The 11,616-nt window shown below is 43.7% G+C and overlaps 1 protein-coding gene across 1 annotated transcript; it reads left to right on the forward strand.

The window, feature by feature from the left end:
- The first annotated feature begins 5,902 nt into the window (after positions 1-5,902).
- On the forward strand, positions 5,903-6,124 carry SPRR4 (small proline rich protein 4). Its single transcript, XM_042952191.1, has one exon. It carries the CDS (start codon positions 5,903-5,905, stop codon positions 6,122-6,124), a length of 222 nt encoding a protein of 73 aa, XP_042808125.1.
- Positions 6,125-11,616: the final 5,492 nt, after the last annotated feature.

Raw genomic sequence — 11,616 nt, forward strand, 5'->3', positions numbered from 1 at the left:
GGCAAGAAAGCATGGGATGAGTTTTGGGAAGAGCGATACCCTTGTCTGGGGCTGAGTTAAGGGAAGCCAGAAGCCAAGGTAGGAGTTACGGGTGGTGTCAGCTTGTGCAGGATTTTCAAACAGTTCATACCCTCCCTCTTTCTTCAAGTGCTTTAGTCATTCTCTCTCCCTGCTTCAGGCTAACGAGGATTAAATGGCTGCATCCACGTAAGTCACTTATCCCTCCCACAGTAGATTCTTCTGACCAAGAGGTCAGCTGAGCTTGAATGTGGCTTCAATGCCCTCCACTCATGAATAATCCCTTGAGGGTGAGCTTGGCTGCCTTCCAGACCTAATGATACATTTACAGAGAATGGAGGCTCAATGTGACCTTCGAGGGAATTTTAGCCAGTTTCCTCATATTGGAAAACAGGAAAATTGAGGCCAGGGAAAGTTAAGGGGCATGCCCAAGACCCCACAGCCAGTGAGAAGAGAGTATCAGTACAGCTGTTTAACTCCCTTGGCTCCTTCCCTGCCTCAAACCACACCATGTCATGTCCTAGGAGAGACTGATCAAGTGCTTTAGCTCTACTCGACTTCCAAAAGGTTAGCCTTGGCCATCTTCTCAGAGTGGGCCATTTTGCCCACACATCCCTCCAGTTCCACAGCCAGTCTTCAGATTCCACAGGTGATGGTCTGTGGGTGTTCTGTCTGAACTAGCCTCTCACCATCCAGGACTTCATTTCTCCCTTTATCAAACTCATAGGACTGTCAAGAGTCTTCTAGAAATATATTATTGAGGGGTGGAAGGGGGAGATAAATTGCTCACATATTTCTGGAGCCTCATCCTTTACTCTTCTCTCTCCATGGGACTGCTTTTGATACTACTGCACAGAATACTGAACACCAGTAATCAAGCATCTTATGTGCAAAGAGAAAAATTAGAGGTTGAAACAATTCATGTTGCAAATGGATTTCCCACAATTAAAAGGTCACAGAGTCTCTTCAAGTAGCATCTTCTAAACTTTTTGTTGACAGATCATCAAATAATTAGTGGAGGGAGAAACTGGAAACAGAATGTCCTAAATCATGACTGCTGCTTAAGTATGTACCAGAACTCAAGATAAAGCAAATATGGCATGATTCTGATTTTTTAAATTAACTGTGATTTGCTCAGTTTTAAATGCTCACTTTACTGACCAGGCAGCTGAAATACAGGAATGCTGGAAGCAAATTCCACTGTCCTCCCTGCCAAGCACTGTCCTCCTGTCCTAAAAGACTCTCATGAGTAACCCAGAGCTCTCTTTTTTTTTTCTTTTCTTGTTTCATTCTTGGATATAGAATAATAAATATGTTCCATTTCTTTCTAGATGGAGCCATCAACAACACTTCTTTTCCCCAAAAGTGCCTTAGTGGAGATGTGTCCAGATTGAGAGCTAGGCGATGAGCATTGTCTCTGGCAGTGTCCCCTCCCAGGGTCAGGTCTCTGTGTCCCAGTCACTCCACTGTTTGCCCTTAGGGTGGGGTTCGGGTTTCTCAAGCTTTGACTCACCTTCAGAAATGAGTCTGGCCTGTACCCTCCCCTGCCTGCTGGAGTCACAGCACACACCTACTCTCCAGTGTCTGCTCCGTATGGAGACACAGAGCCTGTCTTTCTGTTTTGAGTCCAACATGGCCCTTTGAGGATGAAAGTTCAGATGCAGGACTCAGGACAGGCCAGACAACAGTGTGGTGTCCATTTTGGGGGTCAGGGGCAGAGTTGCTGGTCTGCATCGTTTCTCAGGGCCCACTTTGAGGGGTGCCAGCAACCCTCCCCTCCTCCTTTGAAAGAATAATCCACTCCACAGCCAGCCAGGTGTTTAGAAGTCAGCCTTTGCAGATGTAAAGACTTGGGTCAGCCCTATTTTCGGGATTCCAGATTCAGCTACCATTGGAACCAGCTTTCTCATCTATAAAATTTATTATACAATTAGCTTTCTTCATAGAGTATTGTGAAAACTTAGAGAGGTGTAAGGTGAATGACTAATTAAAGTGCACCCATGCCTAGCATTGTGGGGGCAAGGGACCAGTTAGGGTCTCTTAGAAGAAGGAAGGAGACAGGCTTGATGGGAAGGGTGACATCAAGTGCTAGAGAAGAAAGAAGAAAGGAGGTAGGTCAGGATGAAGTGGAGAACCAGCTTCCTAGTCTGTTATTAACAGAGCCTTGGCTGAAAGCTCTCTGGTGGCTCAGGCACTTCAGTTGACTGAAAATAGTTGTGAAGTCAGGAGCCCTGCATTTGACATTAGCTCCTGTGTGACCTTGGGCCAACCATGTCTTCATCCCAAGTGTCATTATCCCCCTCTATAAAATGGAGATAATGTGGCTAACAGGAAGTTGAGTGACAGGGTTCTGGAAACTTTGGAAAGTTTGTGTTGTATGCATATGAGCTCGTTTGCTCACATATATATCATGACCTAGAGGTCATGGCCACTTCAAGGCCAGCTATGTTTGGCTGTCTATCTTGGCTACCCTTGGAGTGTCCTTGGAGATGATAGTTGTGTTGTGTGCCAGTTTCTAGCACTAGAGAGAGTTCTCAAAACTAAGCAGGAGTTGCTTATTGGCCAAGCAGGCAGTCGGTGAGCAGACTGGGGAAGGTGAGGACTACAGTTTATTCTAGAAGGTCATGCTGGTGCCTGAGCCATGAAGGTAGGGCACTAACTGTCCATGTACTACTAATGCCTTCTAGGTGCCAGGCTTGTGACAATGCCTTGCTTTGTGACCATGCCAAATCTGTATTGCTGCATATTTCCCTTCTGGGGGGCTTGCATCTAGGGAAACACTGTGGAACAGGGGCCCGGAATTGAGATGTGGAGGTGGCAAAGGTGGAATGAAGAACCTGGAATCTGGGACCCAGAATGTTACATTCTTAAAGTCGTTAGGCTTCGAGACATGGGGTAGAGGCCTGGCCAAGATAGGAAATTAAGGGAAGGGCTAACTTTTAAGTGAGGCTGACCCTGAAAACTGAGCCACATATAATAGAAAGTTCAGGAAAGATCCTGAGTCATGACCCCACCCAGCAACAGTCACTTGTCTGCCTCTGAGAAGCTGGCCACTGCCATGCAGAGGAGAGAAGCCCCGGACCAGGGCCTCACCCAGCTCCACCCCTGCTCACTGTATGTTGTTGAGCAAGTCTGTTAACTTTTTTGGATCCACTTTTTCAAACTGTAAAATCGTGCCGCTGCCTGACAGGATTGCCATGATTATTAAATAAGGCATGGGGTTCGAAAATGCTTTGGAAAATAGTTTGGGGTGTGCCTATCATTTTTCTCAGGCAGCCTTACACTTTTGATCTGATAATGACAGAGATGAGTACATCAGTGTCTCTAGTCCAGCTGGGTCCTGAGGTTTGAGGCAGTGGTAGACCAGCTTCCTAGGGCAGTCCTGCCTTCTTCATCCCAGGGCCTATGAGGTCAAGTGGGGGACCATGGTTCCTTCCTGCCATCTAAATAGGCCCTTGAGTAAATTGCCAGATTTATCAAATAAAAATACAGCCTTCCCAGTTTAATGTGAATTTCAGATTAGCAAGTAACTTTGAACTATAAGTGTGTTTTATGCAGTATTTGAGACATACTTATACCAAAAAAATTCTGTTTATCTGAAATTTAAATTGAACTGGGTGTCCTGTATTTTATCTGGCAACCCTACCCCACTGGCCAAATTCTTCCCCACTCTTTTGCCCCCCACTGATACCCATCAGCAGCTGATTCCTGGTGGGCAGGTGGGGGACAGAAACACATGTTGATGAAGCTTGGGGACACCATGGTGCCATTCACATTCTTATCCTTGTGCTCAAGTGGAAGCCTCCTAAACACATAGCAGTCTCAGCTGTGTTGGGAAAGTCATAAGCACTGTGTGGGGTGGAGGCTGGGGACCTTTGTGCCTAGAATTTTGACTTCTCCCTATGCTGTTTAGGTTCTAGGAATCATCCAAATCTGAGTCCCAATCCCAACCCTGCTGTTTACTGGTCATGTGATCTTTCCCAGCCTCACTTTTATCATCTGCAAAATGGTAACAATGACATTTGCCTTCTGGGGGCTAGAAATTTAAAAGGAAACAATGGGTGTGAAAAGCGATCTCAGCACTAGGCTGCACCATGGCAGTCAACCATGCTCGGTAAGTGACAGCAATAGCAGCAAAAGTGATGCTCATATCTTTGCCAGAAGGGGTCCAAGCCCCTATTTCCTCTATTCCTCTTCCTTCCTCAGTGTTTCTTCCAACTCCCAGTCAGCAAACTGCACCTCAGGTTTGTTTCATTTTTTTTTAAAGATTTTGAGTCCTTGAATTTCAGCAGACACCTTTAAGTAGGTGAAGTCTGCTTGTCTACACAGGGACCCAGAAGACCACAATATCTGGGGGTGTTTTCCATCAAAACCGGCCAGCAAAGCAAGTCCTTGGGGAAGTGCAGGTGGGAGAAGTGTGTGAGGAATTCACCTGGAGGAGGCAACCAGGGCCAGGCAGGTGCCTGTGGCAGGCTGGGGGCCTTATAAAGGTCCCAGGAGAGGCTGGTCTGGGGCCTGTGCTTAGCATCCTCTCCTGGGGCCCTGCTTGTGCCTCTGAGCGGTAGGAACTAGGAACGCATTCCTCCTGCTAGGCCCTTCCTCCTCCTTCAGCTGTCTCCAGCCCCTAGGCAAACTCCTGTCCTATTCTTGGGTAATCAGAGAAGTGACATAAGCCTTGTGACAATTAAAGAAATGTCACACTAATTGTTACTTAGGAAATGCAATCTCCATCCCTCACCATTGCTAAGTATGACTAATTTCCTGATTCTGGGTCTCACTTCCTGGCAAAAGGATTTTTCTCACTGAGGGTAGATATTTAGAGCTATAGCATTCTGTAGCAATTCTGGCCTCCTCCAAATGTTCTTATACCATTTCTGCCTTTTAGCCTTTCCAACATTGCTTTTAGGTTTACGGAAACAGCATATTATATATTTCATTTTACACTCTGAAACTCCCATGCCTCACTATGACGATTGCTACCAGGAACCTATGCTTCCCTTTATAATCATCATAACTACAAATTTAGAAAAGAGAAAAACACAGACACAGGTCAGAGCTGGGAAGGCCTCAGAGATCTTTCCAGATCAGTATCCTCCAAACAAAGGCATGGAAGTCCAGAGAACACAGATTGCCCAGAGGTACGCCTGGCCAGTGCACGGCAAGTCTCGATCTAGAACCCATGGCCTATGGCTTCTTGGTCGGTCCTCCTTCCACTGAACCAGGCTGCCTCTTGGTGAAGCATCCTTGTCTAGTCCCTGACCTCCAGTGATCTATGTGATCTTTAGTCCCCCAGTTCTCCATGGAGGGCTACAACCTCCATCCTATGGCCACACTAAGTGACAGCGGAGCATGCCATGGTGAGTCAGGTGGTGGAGCCTGGACTACAATTCAGGCCTTGCAGTTCCTGAAACAGGCTTTCTTCTGGTCACTTCTGCACCACAACACTTCCCTCCAAGACGGGGACTGCTCCTGCCCTCTGCTGCACACCCTTCCATCCTTGCTGGCACTCACTGCACTACCCATGGCAGCCTCACGCTTGGATCTTACCAATGTTTACGCTAGTTTTTAATCCTCAACTCAGCACCTGACCTTGTTTCCTGGGAAGACTGAGAAATCAAATATGTATTCAGTTAAGTCAGGAATCCATGGGAGAATGAAAGAAAATAGGAAATCAGAACAGCACAGCAAAAGGAAGAAAGGGAGAGGAAGATCACCATGGGTGTGTGTGAGTCAATCCATTGACCAATTTGAGGTTATTAATCACTTACCATGTCCTTGGCTATTGTAAGAAAACACTGCTCTAGGAGTCAGAGGGAAGGTGGTGGAGGGAGCCCTTCTCATGTCCGCTGTCGGGTTTCTTTCAGGCTGCACTGTCCCTGTAGCAATGTCTTCTTGGCAGCAGCAGACGATCCAGCACCTGCCTCAGAAGGCCCAGCAGCAGGTGAAGCAGCCCTGTCAGCCACCCTCTGTCAGGTGTCAGGAGATGTGTGCACCCCAAATCAAAGATCCATGTGCTCCCCAGCCCAAGAAGCAATACCCACCCAAGGGCACAGCCATGCCCACCCAACCACCAAGTGCTCCTCGGCCCAACAAGCCCCAAGAGTAAACAGAGGTGAGGATGAACTGGGGTACTGCCTGCCCCACATCCACGCTAGCAGAAGGAGCCCTCTCTTCCTCCTGCTCCTCTTCCTCCAGCCCCAAGAGTTGCCCTCCTCTCCCACCCCTTTCTGCCCAGGGTCAAATGAAGCATTGTCAGGATTTTCTCCCACTCAGCATTGGTCAAGTCTTCCTCTGTATCCTGCCCTGACACTCTTCCATGTGGATATGAGGAGCCCTTATCCTCTCCAGCTTCTAGTTTGGCCACACTTAGGGCCCCATCCATGTCCCAAAGCAACAGATGCAACTGGGTTTCTTCTGGGGTTCCACCCTGAGTAATGAGGCATAGCTTCTGCCTTTTCTTTCTTCCAACCCTCCTTCCATGAACTTTTCTTCTATTGCCTCCCCTAATAATTCCATGCTTTACATCCTTGCGTCCTGCCCCAGTCTGCGACCCATTCACTGGTTCAGAGGGAACATTTTAGGGAAGTGAGTGTGCAAGCATACACATGCTGGGAGTGCATCCTCATGGGTATTGTGGTTCTGGTAACCAAAGATGGGGAAGGTCAGATCCTGAAAGAAAGAAAGCCCAGGGTCTATTTGGCCAGAGTCTGGGAGGCCCTTGCTAAGTAGTTGTATCTAGGGAAAGACAAAGGGAGGAACAGTTTAGCTCCTACCATTAGAAGCCCCCAGCCTACTTAACAATTGTGGCTTTTGTGTTTTGGAAGTTGCTGTTCTGAAAAAAGCAGAAAAAACATACTATAAAATATAAGAGTACCCCAAAGCACATCTACGGACATGTGTAAATGAATTTTTCATATATTTGTTTATGTGTTTTCTATTCATCTGTTCATTAATGCAAACTCCATCACTCACCCATCTAATATTTAGCAAGTTCTGCTATGAGTTTGGTTTCCCACTCTGCCATGCTGGTTTTCCAGAGCTCTCCCAAGACAGTCTAGCCTGAGTCTCAGTCTGGATGTCATGGTCATTTTGTTACCCATGGAAAACTTGTTCTAGGGATACGGGTGTGAGTGTACACAGTTTGTGCAATTTTACAATTTGCCTTGTCAGTCAGTACAACTTTATGTGGCTTATGAAAGAAGTCTTATTTCTCCAGCTGGCTTCCTCACCCTGGTACAAGACCAGCTGCCTGTATTGAAAAGAAGCAGCAAACTTCCAGATATAAAGAGCTGAGTTTGAAGGCAAGGCCCTTGGTGGGCAGCCAAATATACAGCCAGAATTTCTCCATTGAACTTTATTCTTTCTTCCCTTGGGATTTGCTCACTGAATTGTAGATGCCACCATGGGCAACTGCAATAATAAATTGCTTCTTCATTTAACACTAGAATGAAAAGAAATTAATTAACCACCTTCTTCATTTTGCTTTATTTTTTTTTTATGTTTGGCCAAAGCCAAGCTTTATATCATGAAAGCTATTCCTTTTCTTTCATTTTTTCCCTTTTTTTAAATATGAAATTTATTGTCAAATTGGTTTCCATACAACACCCAGTGCTCATCCCAACAGGTGCCCTCCTCAATGCCCATCACCCACTTTCCCCTCCCTCCCACCCCCCCCATCAACCCTCAGTTTATTCTCAGTTTTTAAGAGTCTCTTATGGTTTGGCTCCCTCCCTCTTTAACTTTTTTTTTTAAGTTGCCATCTGTGGCTAATATTTCCAAGTAGTAATTTCTTAACACGTAGTGGTGCAGGCATTAACCAGGAAAGTCAAAGGGCAGTAAAAAGAGTTAAGATGGACAAGTGTATGTTTCTAACCCATAGAGTTCTCTGCCAGCCCTCTCTGGGCCCCAGTCCTTACATCCTGAATGAACTCCTCTGTAGGGCAGAAAATGCTGGTGCATCTTGGCAAACCCCTTGTCTGGATCCTTTTTTCTAAGCACCAGCCAGATTCTCAGTGGCATGGGTTTTGAATGCCATTCCCATGTCTTCCTGAAGGCTTTGGTGAGTCCTCCCACAGACACTTGGGATCCAGGGCTAGTAGATCTTCATAGAGCAGCTAGTCAGCAAGATGAAAACAATGGAAACAAGGTGTGCTTCTGCTGCAGTGTGAGCCTGAGGCTATCAGCTCACATCCATGCCTTCCACACCAATCACACCAGTGGCCAAGGACAAGGTCCCACTTCTCTGTGACTATGTGAGAATCCATTCCCTTCACAAGGAATGCTTTACCATCTTCTTTTTACCTTTTGACCCCCTTCACTAATCCCCCCCCACTCCACCTTCATATGTGTGTGTGTGTGTGTGTGTGTGTGTGTGTGTGTGTGTGTGTGTGAGAGAGAGAGAGAGAGAGATCATATGTAGACAAAAAAATCATATAATATTTGTCTTCCTCTGTCTGACTTATTTCACTTAGCATAATGTACTCAAGGTCCAACCATGTTGTTGTAAATGGCAGAATTTTATTTTTTTTCATAGCTGAATAGTATTCTACTGTGTGTGTGTGTGTATATATATATATATATATATATATATATATATATATATATACCACAAGTTCTTTACCTATTCATCTGTTAATGGACACTTAGGTTATTTCCATATCTTGCAAGTTATAAATGATGTAAGTTAATTGTAAATAATGCTGCAGTGAACATTGGGGTGTATATATGTTTTCAAGTTATGTTTTAATTTCCTTTTGATAAATGTCCAGAAGTAGAATGCTAGATATATAGCAGCTCTATTTTTAATTTTTTGGGAAATCTCCATACTGTTCTTCATACTGGCTGTACCAATTTACATTCCTGCCAACAGGGCAAAGATATTCCCTTTTCTCTGCATACGTGCCAACACTCAGTATTTCTTACTTTTTCAATAATAGCCATTGTAACAGGTGTGAGGTCATATCCCATTGTGGTTTGATTTGCATTTCCCTAGTGGTGAGTGGATGTTGAGTATCTTTTTGCATACCTATTGGCCATCTGTATGTCTTTACTGGAAAAATGTCTATTCTGATATTCCCATTTTTAAAAATTTATGTATTTTGGGAGAGACAGAGAGAGTGCGAGGGGGAGAGGGGTGGCAGAGAAAGAGGGAGAATCCCAAGCAGGCACTATACTGTCAACACAGAGCCCCTGTGGGACTTGAACTCAAAAGACCATGAGATCATGACCAGAGCTGAAATCAAGAGTTGGATATCTAACTGACTGAGCCACCCAGGCACCTCTGATCTTCCCATTTTTAATCAAACTGTTTTTGCTATTAAGTTGTATGACTTCTTTATATATTTTGGATATTACCTCCTTATCAGATACGTAATTTACAAATATTGTCCTCCATTCAGTAGGTTGCTCTTTTATTTTGTTGATGACTTCCATTGTTGTGCAGAAACTTTTCAGTTTGATGTAGTCTCATTTGTTTTTGCTTTTGTTGCTTTTGCTTTTGGTGTCAGACCTAAACAATCATTGCCTACAGTGATGTCAAGGAGCCTACTGCCTATATTTTCTTCTAGGAGTTTTATGGTTTCAGGTGTTACATTCAAATCTTTAATTTATTTTGAGTTAGTTTTTGTGTATGGTGTAGTATAGTGGTTTAACTTTATTCTTTTACATGTGGCTGTCCAGTTTTCCCAGTCCCAAAAGAGACTGTCTTTCCTCCATTGTATATTCTTGTCTCCTTTGTTGTAAATTAATTGACCACAGATGCACGGACTTTTTTTCTGGGCTCCCTATTGTTTTCCATTGATTTTTGTGTCTGTTTTTATTCCAATACCATACTATTTGATTACTATAGATTTATAATATAATTTTCAATCAGAAAGTGTGATGCCTCCAGCTTGTTCTTCTTTCTTAGGATTGCTTTGGCTATGGGGGAGGGAGTCTTTGTGATTCCATACGATTTTAAGATTTTTTTTAAATATAACTTCGTCCATCATAAACTTACAAAAGTAACAATATCTTAAATAAAAATTTCATTCATATATGTGGTAAAAGCAGGGTGATTTGTTTATCTCTGGTTCCTCTTCATTTAAAGCAATATAATGTCAGGGGCACCTGGTGATTCAGTCCTTTAAGCATCCGACTCTTGATTTCACCTCAGGTCATGATCTCATGGTTTGTGAGTTCAAGCCCCACATCAGGCTCTGTGCTGATAGTGCAGAGCCTGCTTGGGATTCTCTGTCTTTCCCTCTCTCTCTGCCCCTCCCCCACTCATTCTGTCTCTGTCTCTCTCAAAATAAATAAACTCTAAAAACTAAATAAATAAAATAAAGTAATATAATGTCAGAACAAAAGGGACATTATGCAACATTTGCTTCAACTTCTTCATGACCAAAGAGAAAACTTAAGAGTGTTCCATAATTCCTATATCAGGTATAAAAACTTCTGGATTACTCCAAAATTCCCCTACAAGACCCAAAACACACCACAATTATGCAACACCAAAAAATTCACTCTCCTCAAAAACAACATTCAGTTTTGACACCTGTGTTTTTTGGTTCATGCTATTCCTTCTGCATAGAAGGAATTTCTCCCCTCTATTCTCTAAGATACACTCTTAGTTTTAAAGGTCTAGTTCAAATATTCCTATGGGTTTCTATAGGTTTCTATGGAACCTCACTTAACATTTTAGAAAGAACTGGTATCTTACAAGGTCTTATGACAACTTTGTACAAATTTCTATTAGTAATATAATTGTTAAAATTCTTTTATGAATTATGCATATAATTGGTTTTGCATTATAGTTCACCTGTATGTGTTTATTTCTCTTATTGAATTATGAGCCCTTGAAGCCTAAGGGTCTTGCTGTTCTTTTTTTATTTTTTATTTTTATTTTTATTTTTTTCAATATATGAAGTTTATTGTCAAATTGGTTTCCACACAACACCCAGTGCTCATCCCAAAATGTGCCCTCCTCAATACCCATCATGCACCCTCCCCGCCCTCCCACCCCCATCAACCCTTAGTTTGTTCTCAGTTTTTAAGAGTCTCTTATGCTTTGGCTCTCTCCCACTCTAACCTCTTTTTTTTTTCCTTCCCCTCCCCCATGAGTTTCTGTTAAGTTTCTCAGGATCCACATAAGAGTGAAAACATATGGTATCTGTCTTTCTCTGTATGACCTATTTCACTTAGCATCACACTCTCCAGTTCCATCCACGTTGCTACAAAGGGCCATATTTCGTTCTTTCTCATTGCCCTGTAGTACTCCATTGTGTATATAAACCACAATTTCTTTATCCATTCATCAGTTGATGGACATTTAGGCTCTTTCCATAATTTGGTTATTGTTGAGAGTGCTGCTATAAACGTTGGGGTACACGTGCCCCTATGCATCAGTACTCCTGTATCCCTTGGGTAAATTCCTAGCAGTGCTATTGCTGGGTCATAGGGTAGGTTTATTTTTCATTTTCTGAGGAACCTCCACACTGCTTTCCAGAGTGGCTGCACCAACTTGCATTCCCACCAACAGTGCAAGAGGGTTCCCGTTTCTCCACATCCTCTCCACCATCTATAGTCTCCTGATTTGTTCATTTTGGCCACACTGAC

The sequence above is a fragment of the Panthera leo genome, chromosome C1 (genome assembly GCF_018350215.1).
Source record: "Panthera leo isolate Ple1 chromosome C1, P.leo_Ple1_pat1.1, whole genome shotgun sequence".
Taxonomy (NCBI): domain Eukaryota; kingdom Metazoa; phylum Chordata; class Mammalia; order Carnivora; family Felidae; genus Panthera; species Panthera leo.